Here is a 22,831-nt window from a genome sequence, read left to right on the forward strand (position 1 = left end):
AATGGAGCTAAGCACAAGGAAAATCTTACAGGAAAACTGGTTCAGTCTGCTTTCCACCAGACACTGGGAGATGAATTCACCTTTCAGCAGGACAATAACTTAAGGCCAAATCTACACGAGGCCAAATTTACACTGGAGTTGCTTACCAAGAAGACAGTGAATGTTCCTAAGTGGTCGAGTTACAGTTTTAACTTAAATCTGCTTGGAAATCTGTAGCAAGACCTGAAATTGGTTGTCCAGCAATGATCAACAACCAATTTGACAGAGATTGAAGAATTTTTAAAATAATAATGGGAAAATGTTGCACAAGAGACTTTCCCAGAAAGACTCACAGCTGTAATCGCTGCCAAAAGTTCTTCAACAAAACATTAACTCAGGGGTGTGAAAACTAGTGTCAATTAGATATTTTTTGTGTTTAATTTTCAATAAATGTACTAACATGTCTATAAACATGTTTTCATTATGGTTTATTGCGTGAAGATGGTTGAGCATATAAAAATATTGAATCCATTTAGAATTCAGCCTGTAACAACAAAATATGGAATAAGTCAAGGGGTATGAATACTTTTTGAAGGCACTGTACATACACACACACACACACACACACACACACACATCCATCCATGCATCCATCCATACCCTGGACTTTGAACTGTCCAACCCCAGCTCTAGATCCTTCTTCACACTCCTTTGTCGGCAATGCAGCATGCCGACTATCCACCTGATGTGGTGGTAGAAGGACTTGGGAGTGGGAACGATGCTGAAGGGAGGAGGCAGTGTCTTGCCGTTGTCAAAGTACGACAGCCATAGCTTGGAGCGTGCAAACTTCCACTCCACGTCCGCATCGTCCTGAGAGATAAGCAGAGTTATTTCTCTCTCTGAGCAAACACCCCCTTAGTGACGCTAGCTAATGTTACAAACACACATTATCAAAAACCTATTTGAACTGATAATAACCTGTTAATTTCCTTTGCTGTAGGCATAATCTATGAGATAACAATAGTTTGTGACTTTTAGATAACAAATCTTAAACAGAAGCAAACGGAACAAAACGGGGATAAACATACCTGAATTTTTCAATAGAAACTCAATTGTTTCATTGAACTGAGTGAATGGAATATGAATGACAGTCATACAATATGCTGTAATAGAAATAAGGCCATTCTCAGAAAAATAAAAATCTTCCTCCCTCATCTTAAACGTCACAGACGGCCACTGATATACAGTACTAGTCAAAAGTTTGGACACACCTACTCATTCCAGGTTTTTCTTTATTTTTTATATTTTCTACATTGTAAATAATAATGAAGACATAAAAACGATGAAATCATGTAGTAACCAAAAATGTGTTAAAAAAAATCAAAATATATTTTATATTTGAGACTCTTCAAATTAGCAACCCTTTGCCTTGATGACAGCTTTGCGCACTCTTGGCATTCTCTCAACCAGCTTCTGGAATGCGTTTCAATTAACAGGTGTGCCTTGTTAAAAGTTAATCGGTAGAATTTCTTTCCTTCTTAATGCGTTTGAGCCAATCAGTTTTGTGACAAGGTAGGGGTGGTATACAGGAAGATAGCCCTATTTGGTAAAAGACAACGTTCATATTATGGCAAAAACAGCTCAAATAAGCAAAGAGAAACAACAGTCTATCATTACTTTAAGACATGAAGGTCAGTCGGTTTCTTCAAGTGCAGTCACAAAAACCATCAAGCGCTATGATGAAACTGTCTCTCATGAGGAACACCACAGGAAAGGAAGACCCAGAGTTTCTGCTGCTGCATAGGATAAAGTTCATTAGAGTTACCAGCCTCAGAAGTTGCCCAAATAAATGCTTCACAGAGTTCAAGTAAAAGACACATGAAGTCCTGCGTGAATCATGGTCAAATTGCTGCAAAGAAACCACTACTAAAGGACACCAATAAGAAGAATAGACTTGTTTGGGCCAAGAAACACGAGAAATGGACATTAGACCAGTGGAAATCTGTCCTTTGATCTGACGAGTCCAAATTTGAGATTTTTTGTTCCAACCTCTGTGTCTGTGTGAGACACAGAGTAGGTGAATGGATGATCTCTGCATGTGTGCTTCCCACCGTGAAGCATGGAGGAAGAGTTGTGATGGTGTGGGGGTGCTTTGCTGGTGACACTGTGAGTGTTTTTTTTTATTAAAGGCACACTTAGCCAGCATGGGTGAGCTACTTGACCAAGGCGAGTGATGGAGTGCTGCATCAGATGACCTGGCCTTCACAATCACCTCACCTCAACCCAATTGAGATTATTTGGGATGAGTTAGACAACAGTGAAGGAAAAGAAGCCAACAAGTGCTCAGTATATGTGGGACTCCTTCAAGACTGTTGGAAAATAATTCCAGGTGAAGTGGTTCAGGTGAAGGTGGTTGAGAGAATGCCAAGCGTGTGCAAAGCTGTCATCAAGGCAAAGGGTCGCTACTTTGAAGAATCTCAAATATAAAATATATTTGGATTTTTTAACACATTTTTGGTAACTACATGATTCCATATCTGTTAATTCATAGTTGTAAAAAAAATGTAAAAATAAAGAAAACCCTTGAATGAGTAGGTGTGTGCAAACTTTTGACTGGTACTGTGTGTGTGTGTGTGTGTATATATATATATATATATATATATATACTGTATACACTGCTCAAAAAAATAAAGGGAACACTTAAACAACACAATGTAACTCCAAGTCAATCACACTTCTGTGAAATCAAACTGTCCACTTAGGAAGCAACACTGATTGACAATAAATTTCACATGCTGTTGTGCAAATGGAATAGACAACAGGTGGAAATTATAGGCAATTAGCAAGACACCCCCAATAAAAGGAATGGTTCTGCAGGTGGTGACACGGACCAATTCTCAGTTCCTATGCTTCCTGGCTGATGTTTTGGTCACTTTTGAATGCTGGCGGTGCTTTCACTCTAATGGTAGCATGAGATGGAGTCTACAACCCACACAAGTGGCTCAGGTAGTGCAGCTCATCCAGGATGACACATCAATGCGAGCTGTGGCAAGAAGGTTTGCTGTGTCTGTCAGCGTAGTGTCCAGAGCATGGAGGCGCTACCAGGAGACAGACCAGTACATCAGGAGACGTGGAGGAGGCCGTAGGAGGGCAACAACCCAACAGCAGGTCCGCTACCTCCGCCTTTGTGCAAGGAGGAGCAGGAGGAGCACTGCCAGAGCCCTGCAAAATGACCTCCAGCAGACCACAAATGTGCTTGTGTCTGCTCAAATGGTCAGAAACAGACTCCATGAGGGTGGTATGAGGGCCTGACGTCCACAAGTGGGGTTTGTGCTTACAGCCCGACACCGTGCAGGACGTTTGGCATATGCCAGAGAACACCAAGATTGGCAAATTCGCCACTGGCGCCCTGTGCTCTTCACAGATGAAAGCAGGTTCACACTGAGCACGTGACAGACGTGACAGAGTCTGGAGACGCCGTGGAGAACGTTCTGCTGCCTGCAACATCCTCCAGCATGACTGATTTGGCGGTGGCTCCGTCATGGTGTGGGGTGGCATTTCTTTGGGGGGCCGCACAGCCCTCCATGTGGTAGCCTGACTGCCATTAGGTACCGAGATGAGATCCTCAGACCCCTTGTGAGACCATATGCTCGTGCGGTTGGCCCTGGGTTTCTCCTAATGCAAGACAATGCTAGACCTCAAGTAGCTGGAGTGTGTCAGCAGTTCCTGCAAGAGGAAGGCATTGATGCTATGGACTGGCCGCCCGTTCCCCAGACCTGAATCCAATTGAGCACATCCGGGACATCATGTCTCGCTCCATCCACCAACGCCACGTTGCACCACAGACGGTCCAGGAGTTGGCGGATGCTTTAGTCCAGGTCTGGGAGGAGATCCCTCAGGAGACCATCCGCCACCTCATCAGGAGCATGCCCACGCGTTGTAGGGAGGTCATACAGGCACGTGGAGGCCACACACACTACTGAGCCTCATGTTGACTTGTTTTCAAAGTTGGATCAGCCTGTAGTGTGGTTTTCCACTTTAATTTTGAGTGTCACTCCAAATCCAGACCTCCATGGGTTGATACATTTGATTTCCATTGATAATTTGTGTGTGATTTTGTTGTCAGCACATTCAACTATGTAAAGAAAAAAGTATTTAAAAGGAATATTTCTTTCATTCAGATCTAGGATGTGTTATTTTAGTGTTCCCTTTATTTTTTTGAGCAGTGTATATATAAATAAATAAACAATGGAGGATGCTATTTTTTTATGAGCATGGCTTTATTTCTATACTACATTAACTCAAATGTTTTGCTATACCCATCATGAGGTTGCTACAAACTAGCCTATGAATGAAAGTTTACAAAATAGGCGCACACAGGTTGAGATGACAGACAGTGACACTTGGACAGACAGTGACACATTCAATTCCACCTTGCACACTCTTGCCTGCATCTACCTTATCTATGGGGTAATCATTAGTCCAACAGTTGCAAACGAGAGTTTCTATTCAGGTATGTTTTTCCCCGTGTCATTCCGTTCACTTCCGTTTAAGAAATGGTTTTCAACAGAATAAGTGGAATGAATACACCTCTGATCACACGCAAACAGTGCACTTTCATAGCCACATACAAACAGCTCCTCTTACCTTTTCCCTTTGCTTGTGCACAACACATCAGCTGTGCACAAGAAAAAACCTTTCCAAGCCAAACCTTCATATCATAACAGCTACACACACACTGCCTACATCGTTGTCACCATATTAGCCAAAGTAACATCATAGTCAACACAGATAATAGAACTAACACGTTAGTAAACCCGAACAATCATGCAGTACAGTGTACAGTCAGTAGTAAGCAGTTTAGCAGTTACACCAGTGGATCCCGGTGGCAATAAATTAGTCAAATCAAAAGCTTACCTTGACTTGGAAGAGTTCCATTGTTGGATAGTCATAGCCAGCTAGCTAACATAGCATCCCTCTGTTTGAGCTAAGGTACCTAGCTGCATTTCGTAGCTAAGTAAGTGAAAGTAAAACAAAAATTACTCTCTCTCTCCTCCATTTTCCTCCAATCTTTCTCTCTCCTCCATTTTTTAAGAAATACATTTAGTCAAAACTGTTCAACTATTGTATTTCTCTCTGAGTCAACTACTCACCTCATTTTATGCATTGCAGTGCTAGCTAGCTGTAGCTTATTCTTTCAGTACTAAATACATTCTCTGATCCTTTGATTGGGTGGACAACATGTCAGTTCATGCTGGAAGAGATGTGATAGGTTGGAGGATGTCCTCCGGAAGTTGTCATAATTACTGTGTAAGTGAATGGAAAGGGGTGAGAACCATAAGCCTCCTAGGTTTTGTATTCAAGTCAATGTACCCAGAGGAGGATGGACACTAGCTGTCCTCCAGATACACCATGGCACTATCCTACAGAGTGCTATTGAGGCTACTGTAGACCTTCATTACAAAACAGTGTTTTTTAATACATTATTTGGTGACGTGAATGTATTTTTTTACAGTTTTATGTAAAAAGTACAACTTTTTTAATGTTTCACTATTTTTATTTTATGAAATTTACTGACGAGGATGGTCCTCCCCTTTCTCCTCTGAGGAGCCTATAAATATATATATATATATACAGTGCCTTGCGAAAGTATTCGGCCCCCTTGAACTTTGCGACCTTTTGCCACATTTCAGGCTTCAAACATAAAGATATAAAACTGTATTTTTTTGTGAAGAATCAACAACAAGTGGGACACAATCATGAAGTGGAACGACATTTATTGGATATTTCAAACTTTTTTAACAAATCAAAAACTGAAAAATTGGGCGTGCAAAATTATTCAGCCCCTTTACTTTCAGTGCAGCAAACTCTTTCCAGAAGTTCAGTGAGGATCTCTGAATGATCCAATGTTTACCTAAATGACTAATGATGATAAATACAATCCACCTGTGTGTAATCAAGTCTCCGTATAAATGCACCTGCACTGTGATAGTCTCAGAGGTCCGTTAAAAGCGCAGAGAGCACCATGAAGAACAAGGAACACACCAGGCAGGTCCGAGATACTGTTGTGAAGAAGTTTAAAGCCGTAATTGGATACAAAAAGATTTCCCAAGCTTTAAACATCCCAAGGAGCACTGTGCAAGCGATAATATTGAAATGGAAGGAGTATCAGACCACTGCAAATCTACCAAGACCTGCCGTCCCTCTAAACTTTCAGCTCATACAAGGAGAAGACTGATCAGAGATGCAGCCAAGAGGCCCATGATCACTCTGGATGAACTGCAGAGATCTACAGCTGAGGTGGGAGACTCTGTCCATAGGACAACAATCAGTCGTATATTGCACAAATCTGGCCTTTATGGAAGAGTGGCAAGAAGAAAGCCATTTCTTAAAGATATCCATAAAAAGTGTTGTTTAAAGTTTGCCACAAGCCACCTGGGAGACACACCAAACATGTGGAAGAAGGTGCTCTGGTCAGATTAAACCAAAATTGAACTTTTTGGCAACAATGCAAAACGTTATGTTTGGCGTAAAAGCAACACAGCTCATCAGCCTGAACACACCATCCCCACTGTCAAACATGGTGGTGGCAGCATCATGGTTTGGGCCTGCTTTTCTTCAGCAGGGACAGGGAAGATGGTTAAAATTGATGGGAAGATGGATGGAGCCAAATTCAGGACCATTCTGGAAGAAAACTTGATGGAGTCTGCAAAAGACCTGAGACTGGGACAGAGATTTGTCTTCCAACAAGACAATGATCCAAAACATAAAGCAAAATCTACAATGGAATGGTTCAAAAATAAACATATCCAGGTGTTAGAATGGCGAAGTCAAAGTCCAGAATCGAGAATCGAGAATCTGTGGAAAGAACTGAAAACTGCTGTTCACAAATGCTCTCCATCCAACCTCACTTAGCTCGAGCTGTTTTGCAAGGAGGAATGGGAAAAAATTTCAGTCTCTCAATGTGCAAAACTGATAGAGACATACCCCAAGCGACTTACAGCTGTAATCGCAGCAAAAGGTGGCGCTACAAAGTATTAACTTAAGGGGGCTGAATAATTTTGCACGGCCAATTTTTCAGTTTTTGATTTGTTAAAAAAGTTTGAAATATCCAATAAATGTCGTTCCACTTCATGATTGTGTCCTACTTGTTGTTGATTCTTCACAAAAAAATACAGTTTTATATCTTTATGTTAGAAGCCTGAAATGTGGCAAAAGGTCGCAAAGTTCAAGGGGGCCGAATACTTTCGCAAGGCACTGTATATGTGTGTGTGTGTGTGTATAAGCACACAGCCAAGACAATGCAAGAGTGGCTTCGGGACAAGTCTCTGAATGTCCTTGAATGGCCCAGCCTGAGCCCTTTCTTGAACCCAATCGAACATCTCTGGAGAGACCTGAAAATAGCTGTGCAGCAACGCTCCCCATCCAACCTGACAGATCTTGAGAGGATCTGCAGAGAAGAATGAAGAAACTCCCCAAATACAGGTGTGCCAAGCTTGTAGCATCATATCCAAGACAGTTAAGGCTGTAATCACTGCCAAAGGTGCATCAACAAGGTACTGAATAAAGTGTCTGAATACTTACGTAAATGTGATATTTCCGTTTTTTTTTTACACATTTGCAAAAAGTTCAAAAAAACTGTTTTTGCTTTGTCATTATGGGGTATTGTGTGTAACTTCATGAGATTCTTTTTTTCATTTTAGAATAAGGCTGTAACGTAACAACATTTTGAAAAAGTGAATACTTTCCGAATGTCCTGCAACAAAAAGATTACACAAAAATACACTAGTATCCCTATAACTATAATCAGATGACATGGTGGGTCTACAGATGCCACTGACTTACCTCTGCGGTGAAGTTTCCCCCTACGTACAGATCTAGGATCTGCTTCCCTTCCCCAATCCTAACCTTAATGATTAGTGGGGAACTTCTCTTATTTAACCAAGATCAGTATCTAGGGGCTACTTCACAACACCAGTCACTCACCTCGATTTCTTGATAGGAGCTGTTGATCATGGCGATCAGCATGTTGAGCAACACCACCACCATGGTCACGTTGTAGATTCCATAGAGCACATAGCCGATGTTCTCGATGAACTTGTGGTTGTACTTGAGCACCACAGAGGACACCTCGGACAGTCCAAATATAGACCAGAACAGAGTCTTGAAGCTCTCCTCCACCCTATGGTGACAAGGAAGGAAGGAAGGGGATAAGAAAGCTATAGGACAGGCTGATCAGTTTAGGGGTTTCTAGTTTGTTGTTGTGCCCTAGCGAAATCACAAACTACATTTGGCTGTTGCCCAAAGTGACAGGCGATAAAGTGCTGCTTTAAATAAAGTGATGTCATCTCATGTGTAGCCTAAGTGCGTGGGGAATGAACCAAATATATTGGCATGTCTTGCTTAATACTAAAATGTATCATCCTGTGTTATAGTATTCTGGTTGCCAAAGTCCCTTCGAGAAACATTTATAACGTGAGAATTGTTGCCATGAAATTATAGTTATTTTTTATTTCAGGTGATGCTGTTGCTGTATTTTATGAATTCCACAGATGTCCTTGGTAAGAGCATAAATGACCATTGTGACTCTTGGCAATGTTAGATGTGTGTATGTGTTGCATTTGTAAGTGTGTGTGTGTGTGTTCCATTTATGCCAAGGCAGCTTGACTAATGAAATGCAATATGGACACTAGAACAATAGAGGAAAATAATAACCATAACAATAGGAAGGATTTCATTTTCTCAGCCTCAGTTTGGAAACAGTAACCTTGGCGGTAATCCACTCCAGTGTGAAATTAGCTATTTTTGCTGAGCTGCCACAAGCTCGGCAGTGCCTTTTCCAATTCAGTTTTGAAGAACTCTTAGAAAGGGAGTCCAAGGTTGGCCATTTTCAACTTCATTCTGCACTACAATGACTGAGTCGATAGACTGAATGAGCTAGCACTGCATGAATGGGCTCAATAGAGGAAGAAAAGAGCTCCCTACATGAATGGAGAACTCATTTGTTGGGTCCCAAGCAGTATTACAGTATTACTCAAGTCTTATGTTTTAGGAGTGTATTCATTTTAGGGGCTTTGGGGACAAAACAGTATGGTTGAATGTGTACAAAGCCTCCCTACTGACTGTCAGTCCATTACGGAGTAACTGTTCCTGTCACTGACTCCAGACCTGCCTGAGTGACCATCAATTAATGTTCTCAAATGTGGTGAGTCCCTATAAGTCTGTTCCCATAAGTGTCTCACCATATGTATATTCCAATTAGTGTTCTCTATACACAAGTGTCCTCTATATGTCTGCTATAGCACTCACGTGGTGAAGGCCGGGTTGACCTTGGCACCCAAGTAGTAAGAATAGAGGATGAACATGCCGATCATGAACGCCAGGAAGACCATGATGAACAGGACCATGAACTTGAAGATGTCTTTGACCGTGCGGCCCAGGGAGATCTGGAGTGGTCCAAAGCTCTCATTAGCCGGCAGAATGTAAGCGATGCGTGTGAAGCTCAGCACCACAGCGATGGCGTACAGCCCTTCTGAGATCAGCTGGGGGTCCGACGGCAGCCATTTGTCCCTTGCTACGTGGAGGAATGGGCAACAGCAACATGAACAATGTGTTTAATGCATTGCGCTATATGACTGTTCTGCACAATGGTTGGGTTACACTTTGTTTTACAGTCCCACTATGTCTTTGTGGGCTTTGAAATAATTGAGCAAATAGTAATTGTATAATAATTCCCCTAAAAGTAGTCTTTTGTTTCTTTAGGATTCATCAACACAAGCACCAATACATACAATTTCTCAGTAAACGTCAGCTAAAGCTAAATGAAACAGGACTATAAAATAAGGTGCTACCACGATTTGCAAAGACCACTTACGCTCTCAATGTCAAATTAAAAACAGGTGTTTATGTGATTTTAAATGTTTGCCCTTTTGCATGTTCTAATGATATACCTAATGATAATTTGTCTCCCTTCTGCGTGCAGTGTACTAGGTGGATAATGTTGCCCTTAAAGTCATTCTGTATGTGTACGTCACTGTGTACGATTAGACAATTAGAGCTTAACCTGCGGTAAGAATCTAGTGATTCTTGAGATTAGTGTTCCTGCCCTTAAGCATAATCATTGCTAACACTGTTACACGTCTTGCAGGGCAAGTGATCAGGAAACATCTGTATTGACATTTGTGGTGGTATTTGTAGATGTGTGCAAGATGCCTACTTGTATCAACTGTACTTATCACAGGTTTAAGAAGATGGCGCTGCAGTGGATAGCTGCTCCTGGCGAAGTCTGCATTAAAAATAATTTGGTTGTTGCTGATCTTACATTTTTTTTTGTACATAATGTTTCTTGCCATCATTTCATATGACCGAAAACAGCTTGTGGACATCAGAACAGTGATCATTAACCTCGATTTTATGACGATTATTGGACATTCTGCTTACCCCGGACCAGGCCCTGATCCCTGGGACTCGAAAGAGAAAGCAGCAGCGAAACAGAGGCAAGCGATGTGGTGTCTTGACTACGTTGGCAAGCAAGTAGACCATCATTGCCCTCTACTTTGTTGGCGAACGTGCAGTCACTGGAGAAGAAACTGGTTGAGCTCCGTTTGAGACAATCCTATCAACGGGACCTGAAAAAGTTAGTGCTAGTTTGACAACTAGTGGGCATCTTTGAGAAGCATTTGATAGTCTTCCATATTGGCATTACCAGAGAATTTAAAACCTTTTTTGTAATAACATGGTATATGGATTGATTTTAAGAAATTTGGCTTAAATAATTTGAATAACATTAAGGTGTTTCTATTCCGAGAAAAAATGAAAATATGGTGCTATACAACGTGATGGTCGAGATTAGGCTACAGCATAAGAGGATTGGAGGATTCTAAATTAATATAATAACATTTCCACACCCTAATTGTAGTGTAACCAATACCCAAATGGAGATAATAATCTCATTTATTTATCAAGACCAGTCCCTATGCTTGTCTCAGAGCGGCGCGAAACCACCTGCATTTGTTTAGTAGGCTATTGTGCAGCCTGACAAGTAAACATAGCCTACAATACATACTATAGTAAACATGGGAAAGTGCTTTAATTCCACACAATTGGCGATTGCAGGCCATGTCCAGACTTTCTCGTGACCTCAAGTAACTTCAATAATGGCTGTACAAATGAATGCGGGAGACCGGGGTTCAATTCCATATGTGTTATTTCATAGTTGTGATGTATTTACTATTATTCTACAATGTAGAAAATAGTAAAAATAAAGAAAAATCCTGGAATGAGTAGGTGTGTCCAAACTTTTGACTGCTACTTTCTTAATTTATTTGATTAATATTATGGTGTTTCTATTCCAAGAAAAACTAAAAACCCTGTGTTTTCGTTAGGATGGAACGGAAAATATGGCACTGTACAACGTGACTGTCGGCAGTACAGTACTGGGCTATTTAGCTAAAGAATCCCTGTGTCGTGCAGGCAGGGCACGCGGGAGACCAGGGTTCAATTCCCTGCCAGGGAGGAAGGAGTAAACTATCCTTGTAAATAATAATTTGTTCTCAACTGACATGCCTAGTTAAATAAAGGTTACACTAAAAGCATAACATTTCTGCACCCTAATTTTCTAATTCCAGTCTAACCAATATCCAAACTGAGATTACGTGAAAATAAAAATGTGATTGATTTATCAAGCCCATTCCACATGCTTGTCTCAGAACAGCGCAAAACAGTGCTAAAATAGTTGTAGGCTTTTGCTTCAAATCCTATTGCTTCTAACTTCAATACGCTCTTTAAATAAATAAGATCTACACCACTTTTAACAGCACATTACTAAACACTAGTGAGACTCATGTCGCCTAGGGTAGGCCTACAGTGTATAATATATAAAATATGACGTGACTCTCCGCTAATAATTACATATAGATGACTGCAGGATTCTAAATTAAAACCAAAAGCCACCTCATGGGTCTCCCGGTGGCAGTCGGCACGGGTATCAAACCTGCATCAGCCAGTTAAGTTATTTTATATACAGTGGGGAGAACAAGTATTTGATACACTGCCAATTTTGCAGGTTCTCCTACTTACAAAGCATGTAGAGGTCTGTAATTTTTATCATAGGTACACTTCAACTGTGAGAGACGGAATCTAAAACAAATAAAACAAATATCCACTCCACACTGCCCTCATCCACCGAGACAAAAGGAATACCCATGTAAGAATGCTTGTTTGCCTGAGGCTGATGCCGTGCATGTGTTTGTACACATGCATATACACACACTCATTCAAATAAACACATACAACAACACACACATACACGTAATAGTGCCAGACATGCACAAAAACGCATACAGTTGTCCTTGATGTCCTTTGTTTTAAATTCATGATTTTGTTTTATTATTTCTTTGTATTGTTGTTTGCTGTTTTCTTCTGTCTTTTCATTTTTTCTATTTAGTTCATTCTCTTGGTTGCTGGTGCATTAAGGGGTTATCGGGGGTGGGGAATGGAATAAATTGTATTTTTTAGTTATTTATTTTCTTCCCTGGGAGGGCCTGTGGGAGGGGTCTCGAATGGTTGAGGGACAGCTATTGGGGAACTATGGGGGGGGGGGATCTTGGAGAGTTTGGGTTCACGTTTTTTGGCCTGGTGGTTGGATCGGTCAACATGCCCTTGAGCAGGGAATTGACCCTGGATGCTTCTGTGTATTAAAGATTTTTACTTAAAAAAAAAGAAAGCTGTTCATTCACTACAGCTCAGCATTCAACATCATAGTGCCCTCCAAGTTTATCACCAAGCTCAGGGCCCTGGGACTGAACGCCTCCCTCTGCAACTCAATCCTGCACTTCCGGACCGGCCGCCCCCCAGGGTAGGTAACAACACATCCGACACGCTGACCATTAACACGGGGCCCCTCAGGGGATTATGCTTTTGTCCCTTCCTCCCCGTTCACCCACGACTGCATGGCCCGCACAGCTCCAACACCATCATCAAGTTTGCTGATGGTAGGAGTGATCACCGATGTCGATGAGGCAGTCTATAAGGAGTAAATCTGTGACCTGGCAGTGTGGTGCCAGGACCACAACCTCTCCTTCAACTACAGCAAGATAAAGGAGCTGATCGTGGACTACAGGAAATGGAGGGCAAGCATGCACCCATCCACATCGATGGGGCTGTATTGGAGCGGTTCTGGGGCTGTATTGGAGCGGTTCGAGAGCTTCAAGTTCCTCTGTGTCCACATCAATAAGGAATTAACATGGTCCATACACACCCACACAGTTGTGAACTGGGCACATCAGCGCCACTTCCCCCTTTTCAGGAGGCTGAAAATATTTGGCATGGGCACTCAGATCATCAAAACGTTCTACAGCTGCACCATTGATAGCTTCTTGACTGGCTGCATCACCGCTTGGTATGGCAACTGCAAGGCATCCGACCACAAGCCGCTACAGAGAGTAGTGAGTGCGGCCCAGTACATCCCTGTGGCTGAGCTCCCTACCATCAAAGACTTCTACACCAGGCGGCGTCAGAGGAAGACCCAAAAAATGGTCAAAGATTCTAGCCACCCAAGTCATACACTGTTGCCAAGTTTGGAATAGGACCCTGAACAGCTTCTACCCCCAGGCCTTAAGACTAAATAAGACTGCTAAATAGCTAATCAAATGGCTACCCGAACTATCTGCATTTACCCTTTTTTGCACTAACTCTCTTTTTTTTTACCCCTTTTTCTCCCCAACTTCGTGGTATCCAATTGTTGTAGTAGCTACTATCTTGTCTCATCGCTACAACTCCCGTACGGGCTCGGGAGAGACAAAGGTTGAAAGTCATGCGTCCTCCGATACACAACCCAACCAAGCCGCACTGCTTCTTAACACAGCGCGCATCCAACCCGGAAGCCAGCCGCACCAATGCGCCGGAGGAAACACTGTGCACCTGGCCACCTTGGTTAGCGCACACTGCGCCCAGCCAGCCACAGGAGTCGCTAGTGCGCGATGAGACAAGGACACCCCTACCGACCAAGCCCTCCCTAACCCGGGCGACGCTAGGCCAATTGTGCGTCGCCCCACGGACCTCCCGGTCGCGGCCGGTTACGACAGAGCCTGGGCGCGAACCCAGGGACTCTGATGGCACAGCTGGCGCTGCAGTACAGCGCCCTTAACCACTGCTTCACCCGGGAGGCTGCACTAACTCTCTTGCACTCTTTGCACCACCCCCACACTCACACTGACATCCCAACACACACACCTGAGCTAATAGACGGCCACACACACACAGCACGCGCACACATGCATACTGATGCCACATACACACGCTACTGTCTGCTTTCTATACTTTTGCTTAGTCACTTTAACCCTACCTATATGAACATAGCACTGGAAGACACTGGAAGATGGCCCCAACGGAGATGCCAGCATCGCTACTAGCTCTTAGAAAACTTTGCAGTATTGGGTTTCTTTATGTACTATTTTTTATATTATTAGCTCAGGAAATGTTTTGTGGTATTACATACAGCCGGGAAGAACTATTGGATATTAGAGAGGCGGTAACTCATCAGAACTACCAGCATTACGACTTAGGAATACAACTTTCCTGGAGCAGATCCTTTGTTCACTCTTCCCAGAGAAATTAAACTTATTCCAAAGGCCGACCCAAAACATCGCTGGTGGAGGAGAGGCACTCAAGGTGGCCTGCTGGTTTGACATAGAGGCGCGCACACCACCCACTGCTTCCGAGTATATTACTCGCTAATGTTCAGTCTTTCTTTCCAGAGAGACATCGGGGCCTGTAACATACTTTCTTTCACAGAAACATGGCTCTCTCGGGATATTCGGTAAAGCCAGCAGGATTCTCAGTACATCGCGCAGACAGGAATAAATATCTCTCCAGGAAGCAGAAGGGCGGAGGGGTGTGTTTCATGATTAACGACTTATGGTGTAATTCTAGGAACATACAGGAACTCAAGTCCTTTTGTTCACCCGACCTAGAATACTTAACAATTAAATGCCAACCATTATCTCCCAAGAGAATTCTCCATCATCGCCACAGCGTTTAAATCCCACCTCAAGCCGAAACCTTGACGGCCCTCAAAGAACTTCACTGGACTTTATGCAAACTGGAAACCACATATCATGAGGGTGCATTTATAGTAGCTGGGGATTTTAACAAAGCAAATCTGAGGACTAGGCTGCCGAAGTTCTATCAACACATTGACTGTACTACTTGCGCTACTAAGACTCTCGACCATTGCAATTCAAACTTCCGGAATGCTTACAAGGCCCTCCCCCGCCCTCCTTTCAGCAAATCTGACGACAACTCCATCTTGCTCTTCCCGTCCTATAGGCAGGAACTCAAACAGGAAGTGCCCGTGCTTCGTACTATTCAATGCTGGTCTGACCAATTGGTATCCACGCTTCAGGATTGATTTGATCACGTGGACTGGGATATGTTCCGGGTAGCTTGTGAAAATAATCTAGACGCATACACGGATACGGTGACTGAGTTCATAAAAAGTGTATAGGAGATGTAGTACCAACTGTGACTATTAAAACCTACCCTAACCAGAAACCCTGGATAGATGGTAGCATTCAAGCGAAACTGAAAGCGCAAACCACCACATTTAACCAGGGCAAGGCGACTGGTAATATGGCAGAATATAAACAGTGTAGTTATTATCTCCGCAATGCAATCATACAAGCTAAATGTCAGTATAGAGATAAAGTGGAGTCACAATTCAACAGCTCAGACACGAGATGTATGTGGCAGGGACTATAGACAATCACGGACTACAAAAGGAAATCCAGCCACGTCGCCTAGACTGACATCTTGCTTCCGGACAGGCTAAACACATTCTTCACACGATTTGAAGATAACACAGTGCCACCGATGTGGCCCGCTACCAAGGACTGTGGGCTCTCCTTCTCCATGACCAACCTGAGTAAAATATTTAAATGGGTTAACCATTAACCAGCTGGCTGGTGTGTTTACGGGCATATTCAATATCTCCCTATCCCAGTCTGCTGTCCCCACATGCTCAAGATGGCCACCATTGTTCCTGTACCCAAGAAGGCAAAGGTAACTGAACTTAAAAACTATGGCCCTGTAGCACTCACCTCTGTCATCATGAAGTGCTTTGTGAGACTAGTCAAGGATCATATCACCTCTACCTTACCTGCCACCCTAGACCCACTTCAATTTGCTTAACGCCCCAATAGATCCACAGATGATTCAATCGCCATCACTCTGCACACTGCCCTGTCCAATCTGGACAAGTAGAATATCTATGTAAGAATACTGTTTATTGACTATAGCTCAGCATTCAACACCATAGTACCCTCCAAGCTCATCATTAAACTTGAGCCCCTGGGTCTGAACCCCGCCCTGTGCAACTGGGTCCTGGACTTCCTGACGGGCTGCCCCTAGGTGGTGAAGGTAAGAAACATCACCTCCACTCCGCTGATCATCAACAATGGGGCCCCACAAGAATGCGTGCTCAGCCCCCTCCTGTACTCTCTGTTCACCCATGACTGCATGGTCATACACGCCTCCAAATTAATCATCAAGTTTGCAGATGACACAACAGTAGTAGGCTTGATTACCAACGATGACAAGAAAGTCTACAGTGAATAGGTGAGGGCTCTGAGAGTGTGGTGACTGGAAAACAACCTCTCACTCAACGTCAACAAAATAAAGGAGATGATTGTGGACGTCAGGAAACAGCAAAGGGTGCACCTCCTCATCTACATCAACGGTACCGCAGTGGAGAAGGTGGAAAGCTTCAGGTTTCTTGGTGTACAAATCACTAACAAACTGAAATGGACCACCCACACAGACAGTGTGGTGAAGAAGGCGCTACAGAGCTTCTTCAACCTCAGGAGGCTAAAGAAATTAGGCTTGTGACCTAAAACCTTCACAAATTGTTACAGATGCACAATTGAAAGTATCCTGTCGGGCTGTACCACCACCTGGTATGGCAACTACAACCGCCCGCAATCGCAAGGCTCTCCAGAGGGTGGTGCGGTCTGCCCAACGCTTTACCGTGGGATAACTACCCGCCCTCCAGGACACCTACAGCACCCGATGTCACAGGAAGGCCAAAAAGATCCTCAAGGACATCAACCACCTGAGCCACTGCCTGTTCACCACGCTATCATCCAGAAGGCGACGTTAGTACAGTGTATCAAAGCTGGGACCGAGAGACTGAAAAACAGCTTCTATCTGAAGGCCATCAGACTGTTAAACAGCCATCATCAGCACATTAGAGGCTGCTGCCTATAGGCAGACTAGGAATCACTGGCCACTTTAAGGAATGGAACACTAGTCACATTAAAAAATGTTTACATATCTGGCATTACTCATCTTATATGTATATACTGTATTATATACTATTCTACGGTATCTTTGTCACATAATAATGTTTACATGTCTGGCATTACTCATCTCATATGTATATACTGTATTATATACTATTCTACGGTATCTTTGTCACATAATAATGTTTACATATCTGGCATTACTCATCTCATATGTATATACTGTATTATATACTATTCTACGGTATCTCATTCACTTAATAATGTTTACATATCTGGCATTACTCATCTCATATGTATATACTGTATTATATACTATTCTACGGTATCTTTGTCACATAATAATGTTTACATATCTGGCATTACTCATCTTATATGTATATACTGTATTATATACTATTCTACGGTATCTTTGTCACATAATAATGTTTACATATCTTGCATTACTCATCTCATATGTATAAACATTTTTCTGTATCTTAGTCCGTTCCGCTCTGACATCACTTGTCCATATGTGCATATAGTCTTAATTCATTCCTACTTAGATTTGTGTGTATTGGGTATATGTTGTGTAATTTGTTAGATATTACTTGTTAGATATTACTGCACTGTCGGAGATAGAAGCACGAGCACTTCACTACACCCACAATAACATCTACTATTCACGTGTATGTGACCAATAACATTTGATTTGATAGCAACCTCAATTACCTTGTACCCCTGCACATCGACTCGGTACTGGTACTCTCTATATAGCCATGCTACTTTTACTCCTTAATATTATTCACTGTGTATTTATTGCCCGTGTCACTATTTCTGTGGCAAACAACATTTGATTGGGTGCATCGATACAGTAGCTCTTCTCTCACCGTAAGTAAAGTATTTGACCTCCGGGGGTAGGGTCACTAGGGAGAGGTCGGTGGTGTGGATCTTTTCGTTGACGTACTGCTGGGCTCTGGTGGCCTGGAGGAAGGCAAAGAACCGAGCGGTGAAAGCGGCAATGAAGATGGAAAGCATGCCGAAGTCCAGAACGTTCCACAGCTGCTGCATGTACTCCCTGGGCCCCTCGGTCCACAGCTCCTTACACTCCGACCACATCATCCCTGCAGAGGAATCAACAAAGTTGTGGGTTGTGTTCAATAGGCACCAAACAGATTAAAATGTTCTGAAACTGAGAGAAAAATGTCTGCAGAAGAAACAACATCAAGAGGAAATGGGTTGTATTAATTAGGTACGAAACTGAAAGAAAGTTCTGAAACGAAGAGGGACTATCTGGACTTATCCAATAAGAATGCTCATTTTCGTTTTCCATTGTGAATTGTTTTGCTATGTCGTGCACTAATTAACATGACTAGCAACAGTGAGACTGCAGTGTGTTGATTCAGTAATCACCTAATGTCTACCTAAAGAAACCACATTGAGGGCCTGACAATAGGTTCATTTGTTTATTAAATCAACTGAATGAATCTAACTGTGCATTTATTTAAACACTACAGATTAAAAACTCTAAACCCTGCTACAAACACAGCTCTATTGCTGCACCAAACTAAAAAAATGTCAATTTCCGTTTGGATCGAAGAGTGGGGATAGAGTGCCATCGGAAACTATGCAGTGCGCCTAGTCTGACTTTTGACAATAGTTTGGCAGCCTCTGCCGCAAGGTTATTTTAGTAAACGAAAACCAAAATAAAAACGAAATTTGGAAAAACAATTTAGTATATGCTGAAAAGGAAAATCCTAGCAGTTTAGAGAGTTGCGCCAGTAACCAAAAGGTCGCTGGTTTCAATCCCTGAGCTGACTCAGAGAGTACAGCTGTGGAGCAGCAGGACTCCAGCAAGATGCCAGCACGTTGAATCCAGCAAGCATCTCAAACACAGTTCTTCAGAAGTACGGATTTCCTCACTTCGAAGATTGTGTCTGAGGTCACTGTCCATACGGGGGTCAACCTGGCAGGGCATTAAGTGTCCCGAGTGAGCTGCGGAAATACCTGGTAGAGTCACCTCTCCAGTTCTGGCAGGCAAGGATGACTGTTTATCCAAAGCTGTGCCTTGTGGAACTGGATCTGATTTCTGCCCGTGCATCCCAAGTGTTGTGGTGAGAATATTCAGCATGTCATCAGGTTTGAGAAATCAAACGACCACCTCTATGAAACACAGTCTTCTTGATAATAAGTCAGAAAATCCTGTTTGGTTGTATTGCTTATACTTTTGCTCTTGTTGCAGCTGTTTTTATTAACCCTATTTGAAGGGGTTAGTCAATGATATAGGTTTAAAACCTCTTTGGGGTGCAATCCCATTAACCGGACGATATGACAACAGCCAGTGAAAGTGCAGGGCGCCAATTTCAAAACAGAAATCTCATAATTAAAATTCCTCAAACATACATGTATCTTATACTGTTTTAAAGGTAATCTTGTTGTTAATCCCACCAGTGTCTGATTTCAAATATGCTTTTCAGCGAAAGCACCACAAACGATTATGTTAGGTCACCACCAAGCCACAGAATAAACAAAGCTATTTTTCCAGCCAAAGATAGGAGTCACAAAAAGCACAAATAGAGATAAAATGAATCACTAACCTTTGATCTTCATCAGATGACATAGGACTTCATGTTACACAATACATGTATGTTTTGTTTGATAAAGTTCATATTTATATCCAAAAATCTGAGTTTACATTGGCGCATTACATTCACTAGTTCCAAAAACATCCAGTGATTTTGCATAGCCACATCGATTCAACAGAAATACTCATCATAAATGTAGATGATAATACAAGTTATACACATGGAACTATAGATATACCTCTCCTTAATGCAACCGCTGTGTCAGATTTTTAAAAAACTTTACAGAAAAAGCAAAAGCAATAATCTGAGACGGAGCTCAGAAATATAATACAATTAGCCGCCATTTTGGAGTCAACATAAACCAGAAATTACATGATAAATATTCCCTTACCTTTGATGATCTTCATCAGAATACACTCCCAGGAATCCCAGGTCCACAATAAATGCTTGATTTGTTCGATAATGTCCGTTATTTATGTCCAATTAGCTACTTTTGTTAGCGCGTTTGGTTACACCTATCCAAACGCTGGTGCTGGTCGACCATTTCATCGGACAAAAACTTCTAAAGGTTATATTACAGGTCGAAGAAACATTTCAAACTAAGTACAGAATCAATCATTGGGATGTTTTTATCATAAATCTTCAATAAAGTTCCAACCGGAGAATTTCTTAGTGTCTTGAGGAGGAACGGAACGCAGGAAGATATCATGTATACCACCAGGAAATGGCTCTCTGCCATTAAGCTGACTCATTCCCCTCTTATTCAGTCCCACAACACAGTAGAAGCCTCATTCAAGTTTCTATAGACAGCTGACATCTAGTGGAAGCCCTAGGAAGTGAATCTTCATTCATATCCCAATATGATTTCAATAGGGAATGGGTTGAAAATATACCAACCTCAGATTGGTTTTAGTTTTAGAAACTTCGGAGTGTTTTCTATCCAATACTAATAATAATATGCATATATTAGCAACTGAGACTGAGGAGCAGGCCATTTATTCTGGGCACCTCTGGGCACCTTTCATCCAAGCTACTCAATACTGCCCCTGCAGCCTTAAGAAGTTAATATGACATAAACAAAACATGTCAAATGTGCCATGAGTTAATTTGTTATTTTTTTCTCCTTCCTTTCTGTCAGATAAAGGTAATGGTACTTGATTATTCTTACTTAAACTACCAAAGTTTAAAAAGCATCGGATTGGTGTAAACATGGTCAAGAGAGTTTCCTTCCACCATATTTATTGCACCAGTGTAGGCGCTTATCCTTTAAATCTAAGTCATATTAGAATTGATTTATAATTGAAACCTAACCAAACCTTTGTCCTGTCCATGGAGTTGAATGGAGTCCTCTAGTGACTAAAAGCCTGTGGTACTGTAGCATGGACAGCGCCATTGAGGACTTAGCCAACTGGGCAGGACTTGCATCTTCATTGGCTGATCCCTCCTGATGACCCGGTTGGCATGACCTGATTCCCCATTTGGATACGTAACAGCCGGGTCATCAGGTGGGAACAGCCAACGAATTTTACTTGTGAAGAAGAACATTTTATTTTTCAAGATGGATATGGCCTCAATGGCGCTACCCACGCTCTCACTGACGCCATCATGATACAGATACAGAGATGTTACGTCTATCCAAGTCTATCGTCCTCTCCCATTACCTTAAGTATTACTGCCCTCTAGTGACAAGAAGTAACATCTCCCCCCCAACAAAATATAGGCCTTCAACAAATAAACGGCTTCTAGCATCCCACAAATAGGCTACTTTCTTTCCCTAACACTAAAACTAAAAGTTTAGCTAAATTATATAACAAAATAAAATGCTTTATCAAACTGAAACTAAATAATATAACGAGTAAATCAGGTCTGAAAACTAACCGAAACTAAACTGAATTTCTAATAAAAATCTAGAAATAAAATAAAATATTAAATCACAAAACTATAACAACCTTGCTCTGCCTCGCTTTTGGCCCAGTACAGGTGAAGCGCACCCCTGTTCTTGCAACGCGCCAGAGCAGTTCTTCCACTGTCAGGAGAAATGGAAATGCATATTAATATGCATGCCTCTCCCTAATATCAATATGCCTTGTCCATTACTGTCCTGGCTAGTGATTATTGTCTTATTTCACTGTAGAGCCTCTAGCCCTGCTCAATATGCCTTAACCAACCATTAGTTCCCCCTCCCACATATATGGTGACATCACCTGGTTTAAACGTCTCTAGGGACAATATCTCTCTCATCATTGATGTCCTAGCCGTGTCTGAATCTTGGTTTAGGAAGACCACCAGAAACCCTGAAATTTCCATCCCTAAATATAAAATTTTACGACAAAATAGAACTGCCAAAGTGTTGCAATCTTCTACAGAGATAGCCTGCAGAGTTCTGTCTTACTATCCAGGTCTGTACCCAAACAATTCGAGCTTCTACTTTTAAAAATCTATCTTTCCAGAAACAAGTCTCTCACCGTTGCCGCTTGCTATAGACCACCCTCTGCCTCCAGCTGTGCCCTGGACACCATATGTGAATTGATTGGCCCCATCTATCGTCAGAGCTCGTGCTGCTAGGTGGCCTAAACTGGGACATGCTTAACAACCCGGCCATCCTACAATCTAAACTTGATGCCCTCAATCTCACTCAAATTATCAATGACCCCACCAGGTACAACCCCAAATCTGTAAACACGGGCACCCTCATAGATATCATCCTAACCAACTTGCCCTCCAAATACACCTCTGCTGTTTTCAACCAAGATTTCAGCTATCACTGCCTCATTGCCTGCCTCCGTAATGGGTCTGCTGTCAAACGACCACCCCTCATCACTGTCAAACGCTCCCTAAAACACTTCAGCGAGCAGGCCTTACTAATCGACCTGGCCCGGGTATCCTGGAAGGATATTGACCTCATCCCGTCAGTAGAGAATGCCTGGTTATTTTTTTAAGTGCCTTCCTCACCATCTTAAATAAGCATGCCCCATTCAAAAAATGTAGAAC

The 22,831-nt window shown here is 42.3% G+C and overlaps 1 protein-coding gene across 1 annotated transcript in view; it reads right to left on the reverse strand.

Moving 5' to 3' along the window:
- The window catches only part of LOC139390737 (short transient receptor potential channel 3-like), a 70,963-nt gene that overhangs the window by 6,955 nt on the left and 41,177 nt on the right, over positions 1-22,831 (reverse strand). Inside the window, exons 7-10 of the mRNA XM_071138072.1 lie at positions 18,146-18,379; positions 9,289-9,553; positions 7,966-8,161; positions 640-849 (exon numbers count right to left, since the gene is read on the reverse strand). Of these exons, the coding sequence (XP_070994173.1) occupies positions 640-849; positions 7,966-8,161; positions 9,289-9,553; positions 18,146-18,379 (905 nt within the window). The remainder of the gene's footprint in view (positions 1-639; positions 850-7,965; positions 8,162-9,288; positions 9,554-18,145; positions 18,380-22,831) is intronic.

Source organism: Oncorhynchus clarkii, chromosome 31, assembly GCF_045791955.1.
Source record: "Oncorhynchus clarkii lewisi isolate Uvic-CL-2024 chromosome 31, UVic_Ocla_1.0, whole genome shotgun sequence".
Classification (NCBI taxonomy): domain Eukaryota; kingdom Metazoa; phylum Chordata; class Actinopteri; order Salmoniformes; family Salmonidae; genus Oncorhynchus; species Oncorhynchus clarkii.